Source organism: Martes martes (assembly GCF_963455335.1).
Source record: "Martes martes genome assembly, chromosome: 7".
Taxonomy (NCBI): Eukaryota; Metazoa; Chordata; class Mammalia; order Carnivora; family Mustelidae; genus Martes; species Martes martes.
Window position 1 is genome coordinate 58,884,166 of NC_137894.1, and position 24,004 is coordinate 58,908,169.

General features: G+C 41.9%; 1 protein-coding gene across 1 annotated transcript in view; it reads right to left on the reverse strand.

Moving 5' to 3' along the window:
- Positions 1–1,205: 1,205 nt before the first annotated feature.
- The window catches only part of FSIP1 (fibrous sheath interacting protein 1), a gene marked incomplete at both ends in the record, with an annotated part of 174,027 nt that continues 151,228 nt past the window's right edge, over positions 1,206–24,004 (reverse strand). The window contains 2 exons of the mRNA XM_080809705.1: positions 1,206–1,351; positions 2,184–2,694. Of these exons, the coding sequence (XP_080665831.1) occupies positions 1,206–1,351; positions 2,184–2,694 (657 nt within the window). The remainder of the gene's footprint in view (positions 1,352–2,183; positions 2,695–24,004) is intronic.

Here is a 24,004-nt window from a genome sequence, read left to right on the forward strand (position 1 = left end):
CTTCTTTCCATCAAGTCACATTAAGTTCTAGTTCATTCTGTCTTGTCAATTCTACTAAGAGACAGATATACATCAGTGTGACCCAAGTTCACACAGAAGTCAAGTCATATTTTAGTAAAGTACTGTTCTAAACCCCCTTCCACACAGACTCCACGGGGATGAGATCGCATATGCAACAAATCATCACTTCTAACTTAGTAAGTTTGCCTACAATAGACAAAGAGGAGATGCAGATGCTTTCCCTAATAAAAACCCTTTATCCAAATAGAAAGAAAATACACCATGATCTTAGGGCAGAACAAAGTTTTCACAGTTTATTAAATGAAGATCCTTAGTGGGGAAAGGCAGAACGCACCCATCTGATGGAACTGCATGTTGTGAAAAAGAACTCTCAGCTGGATACAGACTTCATAGCTTGTAAAATTTCATTAAAAAAAGAAGAAAGTTGCAAATCTTTATATAGCATGGGAGCCTTGCATAATTCTTAAGCAATACCACCTGCTTTCATTCATAATGTGAAGAGTAAATGTGAACCACATTTTCAGCATATTATTCTAAAACTGGGCAATTTAAAGTTTCATTTCTTAAACAGGCACTTAGTTTAAGGCAGCACTTTGGACATCAAAGGAGATGTAACAATAAATCAAAGATAGGATCTTTGTCCTCAAAAAAATTACACCATTTTAAGGAAGAGAAGGTGTGTGTGTGCCTAAGAACTTCAAGACAATGTGTGTGAAATGACCTGATAGGGGACCAAGGGTCTTGGACATTCGGAGTGGAAATCAAACTTTTTAAAAAGGGAAGAAGGGAAGGTTACATTCAGAGAGGATGGGGTTGGGATCCCACTACCAATGAAGAGGTACCTGAACATTCTTCAGGGGAAAAAAAAGGTGTAGGGGTTATCCAGGGGCAGAGGAAAGCCCTGGAAATCCCGAGACCAGATTAGCTATAACCTGAATAACACGTAGAAGACTAGTTAGAGACTGACTAGTCTCAAGTCAGATTGTGGAAGTCAGATTGTGGAGGCCTGAACCAGCAAGGGAAAGAATTTGGATTATATTCAGTAGGCAGTGGAGAGCTACAGAACTTTTCCAAGCTGCGGAAGTGTGGTTATCAAAGCTGGACTTTGGAGGGATTCATTTGGTGGTAGTCAACGATGGCTGGAGGAGGGGAGAAACCAGAGGTGGGGAGGACTGGTCCAGGGATCAGCACAGTGGTCCAGCTGAGGCAGCAGGAAGAGTGAGGAAGGGATGGGTATGGGAGACGCTGCGGAAGCAGAACAAACAATACTGAAGGTCGAAGGTGGGGAGCAAAAGGGCGAGGAGATTCGATGATGACTCAAATTTTGAGCCTGGGTGATGGAGGAAACAGAAGGGAAAGAGGAAAATCTGAGTTACAAGGAAAGATGAGGAAATCAGACTGAGGCTGTAACCACATGGAGCTTTCTGGCAGGCAGTGAGAAATACGGCACTGAGGAGTTAGTTCAGAATTAGTAGAGTCTAAATTTAATGGGTAGTATGGAGATAACAGAAATTGATATAGACTTAATAGAAAATATATACCGTAATCAAAAGATTGACCAATAGAGACATCTACATTAGAAGAAAAGTTGAGTCTATTTAAATAGACTTCTAACATAGATAAATAATTGAATATTTGTGTCTGTCAAAAACTGTCCATAGTATTTACAACCTGTACCGTTGTACCACTGTAAAATGCAGTAATGTAACAAGACAAAACACCTGAGTATATACAAGTAGCTGGGACAGGAAGTTTGTACAGAAACTAATAAAACCACTAATAAAATGTATTTCACATTTTACAAATTCATTCCTTGGAATAAATTGCCATCACTGAAATTTGGAAGTTAAATGACTAAGCAAATCTATTCAAATTATTTGCATCTGTTCCAACAAATTTGTCTTTTATTCTGAAATCATCACTGTTTCCTGTATAACCACCAAGAATATGTATTCAATACCATTAGAAAAAAATGTATGTCATAAGAGTAGGAATCTCAACCTTGGTCTCACACAAACATTGATAAATGTTCTATTTCATGCTATTGCCACCATCTGTGATTTACAAACGTAACTCCTATTGTGCGCTACCTGAAACTATAACATCTTTATGTTGAGATGCCAAGTAATAATTCACCGATACATACATTCTCCAAGCCTTACCTGTTTCTGGTTTCTCTGCAGCATGGACTTTCAGATGTCGGTCTTCGGATGAAAGGCTTGCATTCATGCCATACAGTGGATCATCCAAGAAAGAGGGCCTCTTCAGTCTTCCAACGCCAAGAGTCTTCGACATAAAGTAGTCTTTTGTGTCACTAATAACCTCGTCCTTGGAAAACTGGAGGCATTTCAAATTCTCTGCTTCGATGACAAGGGCCTGGGGTGTGTAACGCCCAGTCAAGGCTTTGGTGAGATAGTAGCCTGTAAGTGTTTCACATTCTGTATTCTCAGGCATATCTGTGTCTTTCACCTCAGAGCTTTTGACCGTTGTTTCTAATCCCTTTAGGAGCTCAGAGAGGACAGATCTGGAAAGATGGGGGACCTCTGGTGTTATATCCTCCATGTCTTCCTTTTCTCTTTCTGAAGGTAGTCTAATCATGGACTTTTGTTTGAGGGTGCATTCATCCAGAAGACACTTTAACTGCTCCTCAGAGAGAAGTGATGTTGAATCTAACTGAAGAAACAAACCAAATGTTTTCATAGTCAATTGATTGAGTACACACATTTATTTTATTTTATTTTATTTATTTTATTTTTGATAAGCTTCCAATAATGCAATATAAATGCAAGTGCTAGGAAATACCTTACACACGACACCCAAATAGCAAAATTGTTCATTTTCAAGGATCCAGAATTTCAGGAGAAATGTACAGCATCCCTAGAGATAGCTTTAGAATCTATCGTGCCTACTAAAATCCAGGGGAAATTCCCTCACTACCCTGGAAATAAATTACTGCACCAAATTAGCCACTAACATTCTTTCCACACGTGGACGTCGCTTGAAATGGAGATATTAGAAAAGCACCTTCAATTTTCTAAGTTTTGGGACACCAAACAGGGAAGTCGGGAACAACCCATTGATAAACTGCTAGAAATCCTACCATAATCTCCAGTAGGTGTTTCTCTGTCTTCCACCACTCCTCAGTGTGAACCGTCCCCCACCACCAAATTCTTAAAAATATGGGGGAAAAAACCCTCAGGCAAACAAGACAGCCTAAACCTGCCCCTGGGCAATTACCACTCCTATGTGTGTCCACAACTTTCAGTGGACAATACGACTGAAGACAGAAAAGGAAGGGCGAAGGGTTGGCATGTCCTGAGACGTGTAGTTGCTTCAAAACTATAGGTCTAAACAGAGGCCAGGGGCATTCCAATAACAGTGCATTCTGGGAGGAGGATTTGATCACAGACATTTAATTTCTGCTTGTAAAAGCCTTGGGACTGAGCATCTCAACCAAGATCTTAAGGATTCAAAAACATTGTTTCTTCCAGTGATGTTCTCAGGAAATAAAATAAATCAAATGAAAGTATACAGCTATGTTCCACAAGAATTCAACTGAATAGCATGCCACTTGAATTGCATCAATCTCAAAGGAATGGAATTAAAATATACTGAAACACACTGAAAATAATTTCTCCTTCTCTAAAAAATCAGTGCCATTCCTGATTTATATAGTGGATTATTTAGGAAAACACTAATTCTCCTTTACAGGGGAATGCATCATCTAGGAACAAAAAGTCCCCATAAGAAAACCTAGTCATGAATTGCAGTGGCCTTAATTTCTACTTCAGTAAAGGAAAACAAGGCTATTGCCCTACTTAGTAGGACCCAGTTCGAATTCAGCAAATATTCTGCATGTATAAAGTATCAGGGAGGGAAGGTGTTACTGGAACTAGTATAGTTAATCCCTATTATTGTGTAATGCTTCTAAGGCAGCTAAAAAAAAATAGTATGTAAAACAAATTTTTAAAAATATCTTTTGTTTTCAAATTGTATTTAACTTCCTTATATTAAAAACTAGTTTTCATAGTGGCAAGTGCCATTATGAGTTTGAGAGTAACAAGAAATTGGGAATATTTTCTTAATAATTATCTAGGATTCAAAACTTAGGTAATTCACCCTAAAGTTAATATATGTGTCCAAAAAAATAGGAGTGGAATTTCATATTACCAAATCCTACTTTTAATCACAGACATTTCAGGCATCCAGATGTGGTACTTTATCCATTATTAAGAGAATTCCCTTCAAAAACCTACTCAGCCAGAAAGTGAAGGCAGTCTTTGTATGGTAGTAGATATTTAAAGCACACTTTCAAAATCTGCTTATATAAAACTGTTAGTATAAAACTGTTTATAGTGAGTAGACAATTCCCTGAGAATTAGAAAGGGCCCATTGAGTGTCCTCTTCTTAAAACATTCTCACCAAAGGCTTATCATATGAAATTTCCAGACACTAGAAAAAAAAAATCACTTCATACTGGAGAAGGAGGATGAAGGATTATTCAAGGAGGTCTGGGGGGAGGGGCGGAGAAAAAGAGGAGGTAGAAGATTGGCAGGTTATCTAGTATATTTGGCTACTTCCACAAATAATATTGGTAAAATAGATGCTTGGTAGTTCTGATGATCTATTTGGTTAGATGCACAGAGAATTAAGTAAAAGGAAAAACTAAGCAATTATGAACTCTGGGGAAAACAAAAAGGTAAATGAAAAGAAAGGAGAGTAGTGTTTCAAATAGGCAACATAGAAAATTAAGCAAAAGAAAATAAGATAATTATTAACTTTAGGACAAATAAAAAGTTGTACAAGGAAGGATACCAGAGAGAGTGTCTGGGTGGCTCAGTCAATTAAGCGTCTGGCTCTTGATTTTGGCTCAGGTCATGATCTTAGGATTGTAGGATTGAGCCCTGCATAGGGCTCAAGCACTGGGCATGGAGACTGCTTGAGATTCTCTCTCTCCCTCTCCCTCTGCCCCATCCCCACCCGTCTCTAAAAGGAAAAAAAAAAAAATGATACCACAGGATTCTACTTGCTTTTGCTGTAAATAATATTTACATGGTCATCATAATACAAATAGTGATGATGGAGGTAACCAAAAATTGTAATTTGACTATTTTGGGGAAATAAGAGGAGAGAAAAGGGATGTTTAGAATTAAAGTTAAATCTATTACAGGAAGCCAACATACAACTGAATAATAATACAATACTATTTTATTATTGATATAAAATTTTATATTATTTATTATATAAAATTCTATATTATTGTAAATTGATAGAAAACTGATCAATTAAGAGAGCAAGTTATTAAACAATATAAGCCGTAGGGGAAATATCTAAAGAAATTAAAAGTGCTTGACTCTAGAGAGCAAAACTAAGGGGTGGGGAAAGATAGGGAAAGGAGTTACCATTTTTCTTTAAAACCTTTTAACATAAGTCAATTATCATATGGTTTCACTTACTTGTGGAGCATAAGGCATAACATGGAGGACATTAGGAGAAGGAAAGGAAAAGTGAATTGGGGTAAATTGGAGGGGAGATGAGCCTGAGAGACTGTAGACTTTGAGAAACAAACTGAGGTTTTGGAGGGCGGGGGGTGGGGGGATGGGTGAGCCTGGTGGTGGGTATTAAGGAGGGCATGTATTGCATGGAACACTGGCTGTGGTGCATAAATAATGAATTTTGGAACACTGAAAAAGTAAAATTAAAAAAATTTTTAAAAGAATGAAAAAAATAAAACCTTTTAACAAACTTTTCATTTATTACTATAACAAACGTTAAAATAAAATATAAAAAATAAAAATAACAAGTGTATTCAAGTTTTTAAATAAAAAATAATTCAAAAATCAAAATCTGAAATATTAAAATGAAATTTCTAACTAATTATATCTTTGGGGATCAGAAGCAAACTGAGGTTTCATGGAACCTGCAATTTATAATCTTGCAGCAGGAAGAGGATACTTCTTTAAGAAAAAGAATACAAAATTGCAAGTAGGAAATAGGTACAAAAGTGAGTTTCTTTTTCTTAAGAATGTGAGAAAGATTACAATAAATTACTGGAGCCTTGGAAAGTCAGGCCCATCTCTTACAATATCTCTTTAGGTCATTTACCAGCAACGTGTATAGGGAAATGTTTCCTGATTACAACCTAGTTTCCTCTCCTCACTCAAGGCTCATACAAGTGAGGGGCCCTGAAGCTTAAGCTTCACTGGCTTCCCAGTAAATCTGTTTCTGGGTGCTCCAAGATAAAACATAACACATTTGAGTCTGTGTGTACACAGAAGTAAGCTCAACTATAATCACCCTGATCCTCTATGGGAAGCAGACTGATGGGAAAGAAAACACAGAAGACTAGAACTTGGGCTTTGGTCCAGGCTTGGCCACCTTATGCATGTCACCCAGGGACCCATCTTCTTAAGCGGTGAAAGGAGGAACTGAAGATGTCTCTAAATTAACCTCTGGCCCTAAAATTGATTTTTATGAATAACCACTCTAGTAATAAAAATACCGGAAAGAATAAACTTTCTATTGACATTAGAGTATCACCTTGATAGAATTTATGAAAGCAAAACAATAACAAAAAGAGAACTTTTATTTCCTTAACTTCTTCACAATACCAATCCTGAGCTCAAAAAAATAACCCAAAATTCCCTGGTCTCAGGACAATATGAGTAAAAGTGAACCAACTATATTAAATCTTCAGATTAAGTTAATTTGGTCACAGTGTTTTCTGGGTGGCAATGCAAATCCAAACCTTCCACATGAGCAGTCTTTCTCATCTTTTGATTCCCTGCAGAGACTTGCCCACAGTAGAAACTCAGGGACTCGCCGATGTGGGAATCAAGTGAATGAAGGTTGCTGAGTGGTTTGCAACAGCTCTACACTACCTTAATAGAAGTTATTTACCTATGCTGTGCTGGGCTAACCTAGGGCTCTATCCCAAACATCCCTAACGACCCTTGAGAGTTAGAGGACCATAATCCATACCCTTCATCCAGATTGCTCTGAAACTTCTGAGCTAACAGGCTCCATCACTGAATGACTCCCAGCAAGCACAGTCAAGTAACCATCTGTTCAAGTATTCACCTCAAAGGATTCATCTTTCACGCCAGTTCTAATTTTCCAGTATTTCATAAACAAGTTATTATTCATGCTATTCCTGTCTTCACAAAATCCATCATAGTGCCTCTCAGTCTTCATTTTTCCAGACCAGGACCCAATCCATTTACATCTCCTTCTATGAAGGCCCCTCTCTTCCCATCCTCATTTGAGTAGCTCTTTCATGCACCTTCTTTCTTGTGTTAGCCAAAGCACACACATTCCGTAGTCAAAGAGTAAATAGATTGGATTTTCTCGGCAGAACCAGAAGATAGAATACTTGTGGTGCTAGATGTCATGCATCTTGCTGGTCCTGTTGACACACCTGACGAAGTCTTTCAGAATAATAACAGCTAGCCCTTATTAGGCGCCTACTCTGGGCCAGACACTGCTCTATGCATATGACACGAATCAATTTCTTTCATCTTCACAACAAACCTATGAGGTAGATACTCCTGTTATTCCTGTTTTACAGATGAAGAAAGTGAAGCACCAAGATATTAAATAACCTGTCCACGGTCACACAGCCACTACGTGGGAAATCTGGGATTTGAACCCACGTGGTCTAGGTCCAGAGCCCATGTGCCTCACTACTAGACTACAAAGCCTCTCACTATAAATGAGTTCTCCCTCTACCATTCTCTAAGTATCCTTTTCACAACTCACATTCATTTTTCTGTCCCTTCCCTTGGGTATGAAATGTCTTCCCATACAGTATTTTATGATTCTAACTTTGAATTTTATTACCCAGACTAGCTTAGTATCTTATGCACATTTACACAGTGCTCTCTCAGCTCATTTCAGAAAAAAAAAAAAAAAAAGGACAACCCCAACTCCATTCCCAGGGTGCCCACTATTTACACTTCTCCACCCAGGTAAATACTAATTTGGAATAGGAGCTGAATCTGACAAGGAGAGCAGCTCATAATTGCCGGAGATGGATCACAGACTCAATTACCTCACTTTCTTCCCTGCCTCTCCTCTGATGCTATGTATCTGAAGTTTCCCCAGTCATAAAAATCTTCAGTTATTTGGGCACTGAATTTGTTGACAAGGCAATCAAAATTAGGTATCCAGTGTAGATCATGCAATAGCCCACTATTATAAATAAGCAGAAGCAATCTTGCCCTTTGATGTAAGCTTATGTCTGATGCTGGGTTTTTTGTGTTTTTCCCCCCCACAAATGCAGAATCCCTGAGGACACACCCTATAAAGCTACTATGATGATCACAAGTGAGAAAAGAGTGAAAAGCCAGAATGTCCTAAATGATCAACCAACAAGAATATAGATGTCAACAGCTTTCAATGACATCAAGTTCTACTTCAAAATAAGTAGAAAACAGTCTACGCTTCCTTAACTGCCAAGATAAGTTTACAACTCTCTGTTGCAGCCACTGCTGGCAACACCTAAGTAGTAGTTTTTTTTTAGCCAAGGTTTTTTAGCCATAAGGAAGAGAAGTCCTTATCTAAAAAAAAAAAAATCAGACGATGATCTAATCCTTTAGCTTTCTCTTCTCTGGAAAACTCTCTCAGGCCGTAGAGACAATTGGGGGGCAAAATGATCGGTGCTTCTTTCAATGTCTGCATCAACAGCGCTACACTTTCAGAAGGAAGGGGATTATTCGTCCTTCCCTCCCTATGCTATTCTTCTACCTTCCTCTCTCACACTGAGGCTACCCCAACCATAAAGGCCAGTCTGGCAAGTACAATGCTCTGAGGAGGCCATAGCTAGGACCAAGGATGCTGGAGGTCAGGTGAGATCTGGCATTATTTTACCCAGAATAGTCTGAGGTTGTCTGGCCAGAGGAGAATCTGAACTCTAGTCAAAAGGGAAGCAAAGGTCACTGCCATACAAACTACATAAAACATTAGGAATGAGGGTTGAGGCCAGGCTGTAAACAGGAAAGTGAGTCAGCCCCCAGGTCAGAAGCCGGGAGGACTCTGCGGAGTGTGAAATAGGTCAAGGCAAGTGGCTCTGAGATGAGTTTGTGAACGATGTGGTGGTGTTGGAAAGCTGCTTTTATGTGGGGCCTGGCATATCAAAGAAACCATGCAGAATGGGACATCACTATTGCTCAGGCCAGTGATCTTCCCCCAAACAGCTGGGCGAGGCAGGGCCTGAAAAGTTTTGCCCATTGGGTTTGCCTGGTGAAAGGCTTTGTGTCCCAGAACATTCTGTAATAGTCCTTCTTAGCCCAGGTGCCAGAGTGGGTGTCCCTGGGCATCAGAAATCCAGACTTCCTGTTTCTACCTACAAGGAAGAGAGGGGTGGGATGCCAGTGTGATCCCAGTGCAAAAGGGAAGGGTGAGCATGGATGGGAAGAGCTAGAAGCAGGAAACGGGATTCTCAATTCCTGCAATTTGAAAAAGGGCCAGGAGCTCGGCTTTCATTGGTGACCTAGTCGGAAGAGTGCAGCTGTGCTCAAAGGAAACCCAGACCAATTTCACTCCTCTGATTTCTAACAGGATGACTTGAGAAGGGGCTCTAATGTTTCTGTTCTGTGGGAATTTTTCATCTGAGGGCTGCCAGCAGTTGCCGTTTTCCAGCAGTAGAGACGGCAAGTCCGCTTGGATCAGCTTCCCCTTGATCTGAGCAAGTTGCTGGAATGGCCCTTTGATCACATATCTACCACATCCTTCCCAGAAACAAGGCACAGGGTCCAGCTGGAGAGAAGGAGCCAGGCACCCCTGCCCCACACACTCCCATCAAAACTTAAGCATGTCCAGGAGGCTGCTGAAAATGAAGACAGCAAGTTTGCATACAGAGCACTTTTTCTGGTGGGCTGGACCACCTGCCCACCCCTAACTCTCCAGGGAAGTATATCCCGTATGTCCCTTGCAGAGCAACTAATTCCCCCTATGATGCAAGACTGCTGGTTTATTGGAGAGTAACCATTATGAAAATCATGCCCATGGCCTTCCCTACTCTCAGTTTGAAAGTCTGTTTTTACCACGTACAAATAACCTGGGTCAAGGGAGACCATGATGGGATCCAAAGTCAAGAAGGCCATTAGCTGCTTAAATGCTTTAACCTGGCTCAGAGTCCAGATCAAGCATCACCTTGATTTTGTAGGAGGTCACCTGAAAGATGAGTCAAGCTAGAGAAATTCAGTATAATCAAAAGGTAAAGAACTTCTCTATGGCCACGGGGCTGCCTCACTAGAAATTTAAGCACTTCCCTTGACATCATCATAGTGTCCCAACTGACTAGAAGGTGACCTTAGAACTCTGTCTCTGGTATGTTCTGGGCTAGCTAGGGTCAGTATGGGCCCCAACAGGGGCTCACTAAGGCCAGGTCAGGGGAGCATATCCCACAGGGGCTACAGAAGCCTAATGATCACCCAGAGCAGAAGGGCAAGAATGAAGCCATCTATAGGAACTGAAACGAAGAGGAGATATGGCATTGCTTATAAGTTAGTAACTGGCCTCACAACACCTATCAATGGATTAGATGAGATCTCCAGACTCTGACCATGAGTACTTCTTTCCAGAGGCATGGGCACTCAGTACACGATCAATGCCACATTCATCAGCTGCTCTGGGGACAACTCTTCTTCCTTGCAATGAGAAGCCTCTCTACTCTTAACATTATCCAGCTCCTGTCTCCCATCCCACCCAGTCAGCAGGACCCCACGCACGGAAGAGATACCATTCCCTCTGAGACACGCTCAACCCCAGGACCTGGAAAGGGAAACTGAATATTTCCTTGCACAGATGAGAAGTTTCCTAGCAGCAGAAAGAAGCCCAGGAACCAAGGTGCACTGACACTAAAATGGCCTGATGTGACCGGATTCAGTTTAACCATCACCCAGATCTGTGCACCTGCTGGTGCACCTGCTGGGCTGAACGGACCTAACACAGCCTGTGCTACCCCCACAGCTGCGGATCTGGAGAGCACTAATGACGCCAGTGTCACAGCCCCTCATGTCCCTGATGAGCACATCATGCCCCTCTGGCCTGCCATCCACGACTTTATTGCTGTTGAGGTGCGACTTGCCAGCAAGGTGTGATACACTTTGTTGACCACTCCTAGGCTTACGCAAACTACATGGACAAGCCTACCCTTGGAGCAGACTTTGACCAAGAGGGGAGAAGAGCCGGCACATAAAACCCTGTCTCCATTCTCCTCTCCCTATGGAAGAATGGCTATAAAATGTAGTCACCATCATGGATTTGCCCTGAAGACATCCCATCAGATTAGACAAGCAACTATACTTGCTAGCAAACAATGCCAGATCTATAATACACCTTTCAGATTTATTGTTCCTCCTTCTCTATCTCAATCCTTTTCTCCACTTCACTGGTGCTCCTTTCACAAGCTAAGTGATAGCACAGAAGCTTTTGCCTCCAATTTTCTGTTCCAGATGGAGATGGCCACCAGAAGCAGCAGCTCCCAAGTCCCGGCAGGGCTCTGGACACCGCAGCTTGTATGGTCCCGTCCGGCGTGGGCCCAGGAGCACAGGGCCAAGAGCTCCACCCCAGCCTCTGCAAACTGGTCAAAGGCTCACAGGGCAGCACAGACCAGGGACAGGGACTACAGAGCTAGGACCAGCACTGTCAAGGTCACGGGAGGCAAAGTATGGCCTCCGGAGCCTTGAGGCTCGCGGCCACATGGCCGGCTCATCCTGGCACTGTGGGACGAGAGTGGCTGAGCACTACCCAAGGGGCAAGGTCAATGGAGAAAATCCCTCTGAATCCTGGGAGGCCATTTGCCCAGGGCAGCCAGAGGCAGCACAGCTGGAGGGAGAATACAAACTGGAGCCAAGAAGAGAAAGCCCAAGGTTCAAGTGTCAAAATAAACAGAAAAACAAAACAAAAACAAACAAACAAACAAAAGAAAAACACGGGGTATAAAAGATGTGACAGTTCGGTGTTTAGTACTAAGGCACGTTTGCTACAAAGACAAGGGAGGCCTGCCTTCCTTCCAGGTGGGCAGAGTACCTACCAGGCCTGGGGTCTAAGGGCAGTAGGCAGGAGTAGACCCCACCATGTCAGCAGCCCCTGAGGGATCCAAAGGCAGGGCTAGGCTCCCACGCAAACGTGTGACAGCCCCCTACCACTTAGACATGCCTCCAGCGCCCCTTCTCCGTGTTGCTTTCCCACAGTGTTCCAGTAAATAAAGTTCCTCCAAGTTAAGTATTCCGTAGGCTGCATGCTATCTTTTTAGGGGGGGGAAATAGAAACCTCCAGATGGAGAGGAAATAGCCTTAACCACAGCATGGGGTAGTGGAGGGAGGCTGCCGTTTCTAAGTTAAAACTCCAGGTCTCTCCTGGCCTCAACTGTTCTGTATCAGACACATCACTCCACCTCTCAATGCCTCAAATTTCTAAACTGCAAAACAGAAACTCGAACAACTGGCTGGCTCCTAACTAGTGGCGGGGAGGAATACTAACAGCTCACAGCTTGCAGTGAGCCTGAGAGACATGGGGGAGGCCACCGGCGCCCTGCCTGATGCAGGGGAAGCTGAATCCACCACCACACCCCACCCAACCCCGTACCAGCACGTCAGTAGCAACACTCGCTTTGATTTGAGAAGCTGCTCTGGGGAGGGGCTAGACGTGCCTCTCAGAAGTTCACCACCGAAGTCTGCGAATTCCAAGTTCAGTTGGCCCCTACCTTTGAGGATCTCTCTGGGACATTGAAACAGAGCTTTGCAAATGATGGGACAGCTAACGATGTGCAATAGGTAAACTTTCACGTGTACTCCGAGGACTAGTGGGGGCTACAGCGGCCAGCCCATGCCGCGAGAGGGCACCCAGGAAGGCAAGATGGAACGAATGTTAATCTCAGTCATCCCAAGCAGGAAAGTTGACACTTCAGGACAGACACTATTCAGTCTTCAGTACCAGAAAGTTCTGTAGTGACCAGAAAGTACCCAGAAAGGTGCTGGTTTCCTTTATCTTTGCTTAAAATATTGCCAGGGCTCAAGGTGAGTCGTGTGAAACACAGGGACGTAGGCGAACCGGGTTTATCCCTTGCTTTGGGTTAGCGCGCGCACACACACACACACACAGGCACGCACAGAACATTTCCCTTCCAACCCCCACTTCTTTCTCCTACCTTTCCAAAGGTATCCTAAGACCTCATACTGCCCCGCCAGCCCTCTCCACCTGAGCACACCCTCCCCAAACCGTATCCTCAGTTGCAAACCTTTTCAAGTGTCCTATTGCCCTCACATCAAAACTTAGCTTCCCTAAGATGTGCTTCCTCATTCTTCTCCCCAAGACTGAGCAATGCCAACCATTGCATAACCCTCCCAAGGGACAAGCTTGCATTTACAGGAGCCTTTTCAAATGAGAAAGACTCAATCAAAGTGGTGATTCTAAGAATGGGAATCCGGCCCGTCGCAAGAGGGTAGAAAGGGATTTGGGAGACGCCATTTTCAGCTGCCTACTGTCAGGTCACAGTTAGGCCTGGTCGAGTTCTACAAATGATTGGTCCTGTCAGATCTCATCAGATCTTGTTTTCCTCTTGGGTGTGAACCTAGCGCCAGAGAGTTAACTCCGCATTTAACTTGTTAATCAAGGAGAGCTTTTTCTGGTCACAAGCAGGCGACCTGTAGCTTTTCCCAGGGTTGAGCAAGGGCTCCTGAAGCTTTACCCTGTCTAGACATGTATCCAAAGCATCTAATTACCGCTGTACATTCTGTACAGCACACAAAGCCCAACGTTATTACATAAACATGAAGCTCTCTCTTAATATTGCTGCTCAGTGAACTGTCCTTTTACATTTGCCGATCTGAAAGTGAAGTCATGCCACCACTGGGAATAAGGATCGGAGACTGTCAACAGTAACTTCCAAGTTTTGCTGTGACCCCAACTGTGGGAGTTAAATTCTCTAAAAATCCAACAGAGAAGCCATTTAGTAAATTGGATCCAAACTCAGAAAGATCTAAATTGTTTGATGCATATTCTCTCTTAAGTGATGCCTTTCATTTTGCCTTCCACAGGGCAAGAGGGATATCCCTCTACTGGAGGGATAGCACTTTCCAACTCCTCCTTGGGCTATCGGCCCTTCTATTAGGCAGGTGTCCAGACCAGCTTCGGTCGCTGGTCAGCTGCACTGGGCTGGGCCATAGAGTAGACAGGGTTTATAGTCCTTGACTAGCCACCATATACCAGGAATGCTGACCTATGTTATTCCATTTCATTCTCCCAATTACCCAATCGGAAGAACTGGGAAATCCTTCTCTATATTTAACAGATATAGAAAATAAGGTTCAGAGAATTTAAATGTCTTGATCCAAGGCCTAGAATCAATAAAAAATGAAACCAGAATATAAAGCCATGGTTTTTCATACTGCTGTCTTCCCACAGGTACCTAGAAGAGCCTACCAAGGTCTCACCATCCAGGGGGAGCCCCCCGGGAGCAGCACGGAACTGTAGGTACTATGACATACCCTCTTACACCCTACTTTACACCCCAAAAATGCCATCCAGAAGAGCAGCCCAACTGACCCACTTTTACTTCATAACTGTGAGGCGGAAGTGAGAACAAGAGGTCCATTCCAGAGCTGCCCTCTGCTCCCCCAAACCTGGACTGCCAGGTTACATCAGCACATCACCCTCTGTGTCTGCCTTCCCTGGAGGATGTAAAGTTTCTCAAGGCTAGGACCAGGTCCTCCTCTTCTCTGTGTCCCCATGCCTATGGCACAAGACGGGCACGAAGCACATCTTTGTTGGCTATATGGAACATTCTTTAGGCGCTCCTCACCTTCTGCTGTGGCAACGTGCTCCTATAAAATCAACTCAGTGCCCTTACTCTGTCCCCTTATTAGTCAGTGGTCCCAAAATATGGGCCAGTCCCTCTTCTCTCCCATGTGTCCTGTTCCCTCTGGGCCCTGCCCTCCCCACATAGCTTTGGAAGGTAATGGTTTAATCAATCAATGAACCTTCACTTATGATTTGGGCAGACCAGATAACAATATTTTAACTCCTGAGAGTTCCTTAATATTTCAGATCCCAGCAAGGATAGACAGACAGACAGAGTGGTTGAAGGGAGGGGATACTTCTGGTACTCTCCATATCGCCCTCCATAGGCAACAACTCCCCAGACCTGTGGGCAAAGAGGATGCTAACAAGGACTGCCCCCCTCCAACCCCTGCCAACTTCATACCCAATGACCAAGAAAAAATGCTTCAGATTCACAAAAATCCCCAAGTGCAATAAAAAGCCTATAATCTGGGCTTATCACTGTGACATTCACTGTAAGTCTGACATAGAGGTTTAATTTGGTCTGCTATGAAAATAGAACAAATAATAATCAGTCTTTGATTGTGGTTAGTTTAATTATGGAAATCTACTCATGTACTTATATAGAAAGCTTCACAAACATGCAGAAAAACATTTCTTTTCATAAGTATTTATAGGAAAAGAGTCTTCTCAAAAGGTTCTTTAAATAGATTTTTTAAATTTTTTTTTTAGAGAAAGTTGGGTGGGGGGTAGGGCAGAAGGAGAGGAAGATAGAGAATCTTAAGCAGACTCCACGCCCAGCACAAAGCCTGACACAGGGCTCAATCTCACGACCCTGAGATCATGACCTGAGCTGAAACAGAGTCAGACCCTTAACCAACTGAGCCACCCAGGCACCCCAAAATGTTATTGGCATACTACTAATACTTCAAATAAGCAAGCCAAAATAAGGTGTCTACCTTTTATGGGGCGGAAATCATGACCATGTCACATTAACATTCTCTCTTTTGATTTCCAGTGATGGACTAGGAGGAGCTCTGGCCTGTGCACCAGGTGGGGTGCTGAGTCACTTATTTAGAATGGAATGTGGATGCTATCAAGACAAGTACAATCGATGTTTGGTGTAATGGCATTGGAAACATGATCTAATTAAATATGCTAAAACAGCTTGGCTGAAGAATTAGGGAGAAAAAAGCAGTAGTAACTTTAAATCTTTGTACTTTCTGATCTTATAATATACATAATACTATCTCTGGAATCAAACAAAATAATGAACACACAAACACAATTTTCCCTAAATCACTTAATAACAATGTAAGGATGACAGGCTGAAAAATACTAAATGCATAAAGATAGAAACACAGAGAGAAATGGGGTCAGATAAGGGCTTCCATTTGCTGGATGTAAATTCCCTTACACTAATTACCATTTTTTAACATCCAAAATCTTCCCCACACAGGCTCTCCTCATAAAATGCAAAAACAATTGATTACACTTAATCAATCGAGGTTTTTATAATTACTAAAATGTATTATTTAACTGAATTCACTAGTTAATCAAGCCAGTGGACTTTTTCATCACTGACTTGTTAAAATTAATTGTGCATTTATAAATTACTATGAGTTTGTCATTCCATAGCATAATTACTGTGTTGTAACTAACTCACCATATTAAAACAAATAATTTATAACTGGGATTCCAGTGCATATAAAAATCTTTAAATGTAGTTAATAACTCTAATAAATATATGAAATGGAAGATTCATTAGGGATTTCAACATTGTCTTGAAACTGAAACCATAGAATATTTTTCTTCTAATTTATCTCACCATACATTTCATATTTAAGTGCTAGGTATGAAAATGACAGAGGCCATGTACGTCACCTGCATATTGGCTGAAACCCTCGAGTTTATTGCCACAGACACCCTCTCCAGCCACCGCTCCATTTTTCTCATTTTCTTTCCAATAAAATTTCTTGAAATAGTTCAGATCTGTCCCCTCTTATTGTCTCTTAAACCCACTCCAGACAGGACTTAGTCACTGAGCTACAATGAAATTGCTCTTGTCCAGAGAACCGATGCCCTCACCAGATCTGAAGCAGCGGTTGGTTCCCAGTCCCTATCCCGCAGCCCCCACCCCACCCCACCCCATGCCCTATCATAGACATGGCCAATGACTCCTCACTGGGGTCCCACATCACTGCTCCCTCCTGATTTTCTACCTTCCTCGCTGGCTGTTCCTCCTCAGTCGCCTCAGCCAGTTTTTCCTCATTTCCCCAACCTCTCTACCTCGTGGAATGCCCCAAGGCTCAGTCCTTGAATCCATTCCATCTTCTACTTACTCAAGCTACCCTGGTGATCTCACACATCTATAGAGTACTGACTCCCAAATGTATGGTTCCAGCTTAGATCACTCCTCGAACTTTAAACTCATATCCCACTTCCTATTTAAGTGGTGCCCTACTTAGGGGGCACCTGGGTGGTTCAGTGGGTTAAGCCTCTGCCTTTGGCTCAGGTCATGAGCCCAGGGTCCTGGGATGGAGCCCCAAGTCAGGCTTCCTGCTCAGCAAGGAGTCTGCTTCTCCCTCCCCCTCTGCCTCTAGCTCCCACTAGTGCTCACTTTCTCTCTCAAATAAATAAAATAAAATCTTTTGAAAAAAATGTCCACTTACATAAGCAATATGCACCTGAAATTTAACATGTCCACAACCAAATCATTGACCTTATCCTAAACCTGCTCTTCCCACAGTCTTCATTTCAGTTAATAGCAACTCCAACTTTCCAGTTGTTCAGTGAGAAACCTTGGAGTCATCCCTGGTCCCTTTCTTTCTCTCATACCATATATACACTAAATCTGGAAATCTTTTTTGTTCTACCTCAAAATATATCCGGAATCGAATTCATTCCCACTTCTGCCATGCTACCGCCCTAATCCATTCTCATTGTTCACCAGCTTGCTGAGTGGCCTCCAAACTCTTCTTTCTGCCTCCCTCTGCTGCCCTCCTGGGTTTTCTCAACTCAGGGTGATCTTATTAAAAATGAAAGTTAAATCATTGGCTGCTTTTCTGCTTTAAACCCTCCAGTGGTCCCCAGCTCCTTCAGAGTAAAAGCCAACCTTCTTTAGGAGTTTGGTTCTCCTACCACCTTTCAGTCCTTATCACCTACTTCCCTTGTCATTCAATCCCTCCCACTACACCCACTGCCTTGCTGTCCCTTGAAGATGACAGGCATACTCCTGTCTTAGGGCCTTTGCCCTCGCCATCCATCTTCTGAAACACTCTCACTCAGATGTCTTTATGACTCCTTCCCTCATCTCTTTCCAGCACTGGTTCAAACATCATCTCACTGAGCCCTTCCCTAACCATCTTCGGTGAAAGTACAGCAGTGTCCATCTGGACAAGCACTCCGGACGAGGGACTAATGCCCCTTCCCTGCTTTATTTCTCTCCCTACACAGACAGCACTTGCCTTCCCCCTTTCACATACTCCATAACTCATTCATTTGTTTGTTGCCTATTTCCTCCTGCTAGGACGCAAGCTCCATGGGGCAGACATTGTGATGGATCATTTCACTACTCTATCCCCAGAGCCTAGAAAAGCATTTTGACATAGCAGGAACTTGACAAATACTTGGTTTATGAATGAAATACCTTTTCCTGAGGAGGTATGTGCTGCACAGGGATGCTCTCACGCCATGGTTTAAGCATCCTTCTTTATTCTCTAGTGCAATGTTATCTCCCACTTGATGAGTAAGATTTGCACCACATGGGATCACTTTTTCTTGCTTTTTGTGTCATAATAGTTTCACCAACCAATATGTTTCTTTTGGACAGTCTAATGTTTTAAAATTCCTTTTAAATGCCTTTAAGAAAAATATGTACATTCTCCAATCACCCAGAACAAGTCTTCTCTCTATAGTCTTACCCTCATGCATTTCATACATCTTATGTGCTCTTCCTGGTCTCTGAAGGAATTTCACTTGGCGACCCCTGCATGGAGCATATTATAGATTTCATCAACTAGCCCCATGTCCAGCCTTCTACTTTAATTTACCCAGAAATTCCATTGTTTACCCAGGAACCATGATCTTCTTAAGCTACTTTTTTCCTTTATTCATTTTCATTGCCACATTAGCATATGGCCCTTTGGGACTATTTCTCATGACAAAATAAAATATCTACAACATGATGAACATTACTGTGTGGAAGGGAGGGGCGGAGGGGTGGACAGAGAATAGAGCTTCACTGCTGCATGGATACTAGGAGACCATCTAGACTGCCTCCTTCCTGCTAGCACAGGTGTATTTTAAACTAGGGCATCTAATGATGTACTATATGCTGGCTAATTGAACATAATAAACAAACAAACAAACAAACAAACCAGGACATCAGGGGTACCTGCTACAGATTTTCTGGTTCTAAAATCAAGTAGCATAACTAAGTGCCTATCTATCTCAGTCAAAGGGATCCCATTATCAATAGCCATTTCTAAAGATCCCTGCTGGTCATTCCAATTAAAATCCCATCCTTCTGCCAAATATGGTAGCCACACTGCCTACTTGCCTTCTGTTGGTAAAGTGCTGGTACGTAAGCTCCATCGATCCAGAATCCTAATATCCCTAGTAATATCAGAGAGCCCCAGTTTAACCCGAGCATCTTTCATCAGCACCAGTGGCCATTTTCCCCCAGAGATGTTAGTAGGCCCCTTAACACTGTATCTCTCAAGCTTTTGTTGAAGAAAGTTTCATCAAGATCCTCTCAAGGGACATAGTTAAAATATGGGATTCAATACCCAAGATATATCCCTTCCAATCTTATCTCCCTGAATGTTTGGATTCCTTGCTCCCACAGTCTGTAAAGGAATTTCTAGCATCTCAGTGGGGCTCAAGTCCAAGTTTTGGTCAACCAGTCACGGAAACAAGTAGAATCAGTGCCACTTAGTCATGCTAGTACACTGAATCCACAACCTCTGATTAAGTGCTCCTATAAGAATAAATTCAACCCCCCCCCCAAAAAGGAATAAATTCAACCCATCTGAAATTGTAATTTTCTTTCTTGGACATAGTATCTTTGAACTCTATTATGATATGGTTCTTGATTTTTTTCAATGTTAATTAGAAAAATCCTGTGATTTTTTTAACACCATAAGCCTCTTCCCAGGTCTGACTTTGTCATTAGCATTTTGAGGTGTGCTGGGATCCAAGTTCAGTTATAGATCTGGGAAGGGGGCATCAGAGCATAAGGAAGACTGACACTGTCGTGCAAATCCTTCAGGAGACAGAAAATTCAATCAAGACAGGAGCAGCCTCATCAGAGAGGGTAGAGAAACTGCTTTAGCTGTCAAGGGTGGCTTGATGACCCTGGATCCAGGGCACCCTAAGCTTGCCAAACCCTACCATACTGCTGTTTTAGTTCTTGGGGTCCTACCCTTTCTCTCTAAATGCCCAAACTTCAATAAAGGGACATGGTTGTGAATTCAACTGACACTCTAATTTGGCAACCCACATTTGGCTTTTGACCTTTTCAACTCTGAATGACCAAAGAGATTTTTTTTTAGGGCAGTCACAGAAAAGTCCCTAGTTTTTAATCCATTAATGCTTAGAGAAAAAAATTTAGGAATCTGACCTCCCGTTCTCTTCCTTTAAGCTGCCTAACACTGTTAGAGGCAGCTACCACACCATGCCAGTCCTTCAAATCCTCACCCCTTCACATTTATTGATGGAAACTCCCACTTGGTTCTCCAAAGCCTCTTTCCTTTAATGGGTACTATATTCTTGAAGTTCACAGGTGACTTATTTGCTGATTTGCCACTGAATGTTATGTTATGCAAGAATCTTATCCCTTATGTGGCTGTATTTCTTACCACCCTTGGCTCTAACCAAGCTAGACAACCAATCCAGTTCCCTTCCCCTTATTTCTCTGTGGTTCCATTTCCTACAATCATTCCTGGTGTCAAATGTCATACCAATCAGCATTCTTAGTTGCAAATAAATACAAATAACAAAACTGAGACTGGCTGCTTTAAGCAGAAGTAAAATTAACTGAATCAATGTTGACTATTCTCACATCACTGAGAAGCCTAGAGAAGGGCTATGGAAAACAGTCAGGAATAATAGGAGGCTACCAACCACAACCAAATTCATGCCATGTGGTTCTAGACTACAACCTCCTCTGGACCACTCAGCTAGCTAGCTGAGCTACTGACCACATCACACCACCAGAGACAGCACTCCGATGCTGGAATTGCTGCCCACCGCTGCCTCGGGGAACTGACATTTCTATCACCACTGCTCACACTGAGTGCATTCTCCACTCCCCCTGCTCCATCCCTTAGTTCAAAGTGGGGCTGCCTGTTAGGCTAGGTCTTGCATATGTCCTATGGCAAAGGCTGCTGGGAAACTAAAGAGTGGGACTTCCCAGATCCCATGATGAGAGGCAAGATCTGAATCCTGCTAAGATTTCACAAAGTCAGGAATTTCCCAAACAAGGGAAGAGAAATCATGCGCTAGCCAAACAGTTAAAACAAACAAAAAAACAACCCACATAGAAGTACCCCCACAGGCATCTTCTTTAGATTATTAGGAAACATCATTACAACAAAAGAAAGGGAGATTTTTTTTATGTGACCCAAAGTTGGAAACTGTCCATGTTAAGGGGAAAACAGTGTTGCAAAAGTTACATTTATTTGCGGGTGTTTGGCATCTATGCAGGAGAGGAATGTCTGATACCAAAGAAAAAGAAAACTGGTTTAAAAAAAAAAAAAGTCAAAGTTCCCTTGAGATTAACTATGCAAATTAGAGAATCTGGAAATTATATACTTGATCCCTCATCATTTTTTCAGTTCTCACTAAGGCTGATTCATAAAAAGCATTTAAAATATCTGCTAATATTTTCTCAAGGATGTTTTAAAATTCCACAAGGAGCTACAGGAGAACATTTGCTATCAATTTGAATGGATTTGAACACCAAAGAAGAGAAAAATTCTTATAATAATTTGATTCCATATTTCCCTTTAAATGTGTTTAAAGCACGTTATAGCAGGGCACATTAAAGCAATTTGCTCTCCAAGAAGTACAAGAGGAGAAATGATGGGACACAGCAGAGCAAAAATGGAGAACCAGAAATCTAATTGGAGAAGGAGAGGTGGAAATATGCAACAGGGCAAACAAATTACTTGGTGATTTGACATATTTTGCCGCTGGTGAGGAGTGGGGCATTTTTTTCTCCATATTAAAATAAATAAATAAATAAATAAATAAATAAATAAACAGGAACTACAGAAATACACAGCAACAGCTCATCTTGTTAAAATCACCTCCTCTTGTTAAAATTACCTAAGCACTATATAAGCACTTCGTCTACTTTTAACATTTAAGTAATTACACCAATTTCACTATGACAAAACATTTAATAAAAATGTGGCAAGATGGACAAGGAGAAGTGAAAGAGACAAGAGAGAAAAAAGGAGGTAGCAAGAAGGAGACAAAGAGGGAAGTGAAATGACTATACTCTTTTACTATTTCCTCTGTAGGTGTGTGTGGAGGGGGGGTTGACTAGCAAATTTACTCCACTTCAATAGAGATCCTAAACTTCATAATTCTGTTATTTTTTTTCTTATTTACAAGTATAAAATCTATTATGCCAGTTACTCACAACAGCCAAGCCAGGGAAACAACCTGAGTGTTCATAGATAAACGAGTGGATAAAGAAATGGTATACAATGGACTACTATTTAGTCATAAAAAGGAGGAAATCCTGCTATTTGCAACAGCATGGATGGACCTGAGGGCATTATGGGAAAGTGAAATAAGGCAGACAGAGAAAGACAAATATGGTATGATCTCACTTATATATGGAATCTAGAAAAGTCAAACTCATTGTTGGAGGATGCAATCAAAAGCACATGGCCACCAGTTGACCCTCAAGCTGGACCCACGTGATCGGTGGCTCCTCACCCCTTTCCCCCCTCCCTATTCTTGGAATGTACAGACTGTGCACTGTTCCCACAGTGGAAACTGTTCCAAGGATGTAGCCTTGAGACAGTAAGGTCTTACTGAGACCATCTGGACAATATACATGACTGAACCTAGTTAAGGCCTCTGTACAAGCTTTAAGATTCTGCAAGTTGAGCACAGACATCTTGTGGCCACCCAAAACAAGCCTTGTATGTAAGCTCCCTTGCTTATTCAAATAGGCACCTACCAAACTAGAGTTACCTGCCTCTTTCTTCTGTCTCTCCCTGTATGGGAGGTTGCAGATGACACCCAGGAAGCTCTCAAGCCTGCAAACCAACATTCATATGAATGGTTTAATGGTGGTCACCATGGGCTGGAGGGTTCAGAGAGCATGAGGTGATGTTGGTCAAGGGGTACAAACTTCCAATTATACAATAAATAAGTTCTAGGGATCCAATGTACAGCATTGTGACAATAGTTAGCAACACTCTATTATATACTTGGAAATTGCTGAAAGAAAATCTAATTATGTGAGGTGAGGGGCTCCTGGGTGGCTCAGTCAGTTAAGCATCTGCCTTTAGTTCAGATCATGATCTTGGGGTCCTGCATTGGGCTCCCTGATCGTGGGGAATCTGTTTCTCCCTCTCCCTCTGCTCTTGTCCGCCTTATGCTCTCTTTCTCAAATAAATAAATAACATCTTTTTAACATTTTTTAAATATTAAAAATTTTTAAATTTTTTATTTAAAAATTAAAATTAAAAAAAATTTTATTTAAATTTTTATTTAAAATTTTAAACTTAAAAATTTTTTAAATTATGTGAGGTGATGGAGATGTTAACCAACTTTATTGTGATAATCACTGCATAATACACACGTATATCAAATTATCACACTGCATGCCTTAAACATACACATTATTGTATGTCAATCATTACTCAATAAAGCTGTGGGAGTGGGGGAGGGGAGGTCAATGCCAGGTTAAGACCCAAAGCAATATGGTGAGAAAAATGTAAAGGTGTACCTTTAGATTTCAAATGAAGTCAGAAGGATACTGTGAAGCAGTGCTAGAGGGAAAAAAGAAGGAGAAAAGGGAAGAAAAAAAAAAAAAAAAAGAACAAATGCCTTCAAAATATGAGGTTAAAAATTTACCAAATTTTCTTGGTTCCCAATTGACCCCAAAGACCAAAACACACCACTTTTACTTCTTCTGCAGCTGAAGTTATAGTGGTTATTGCCAAAACTCACA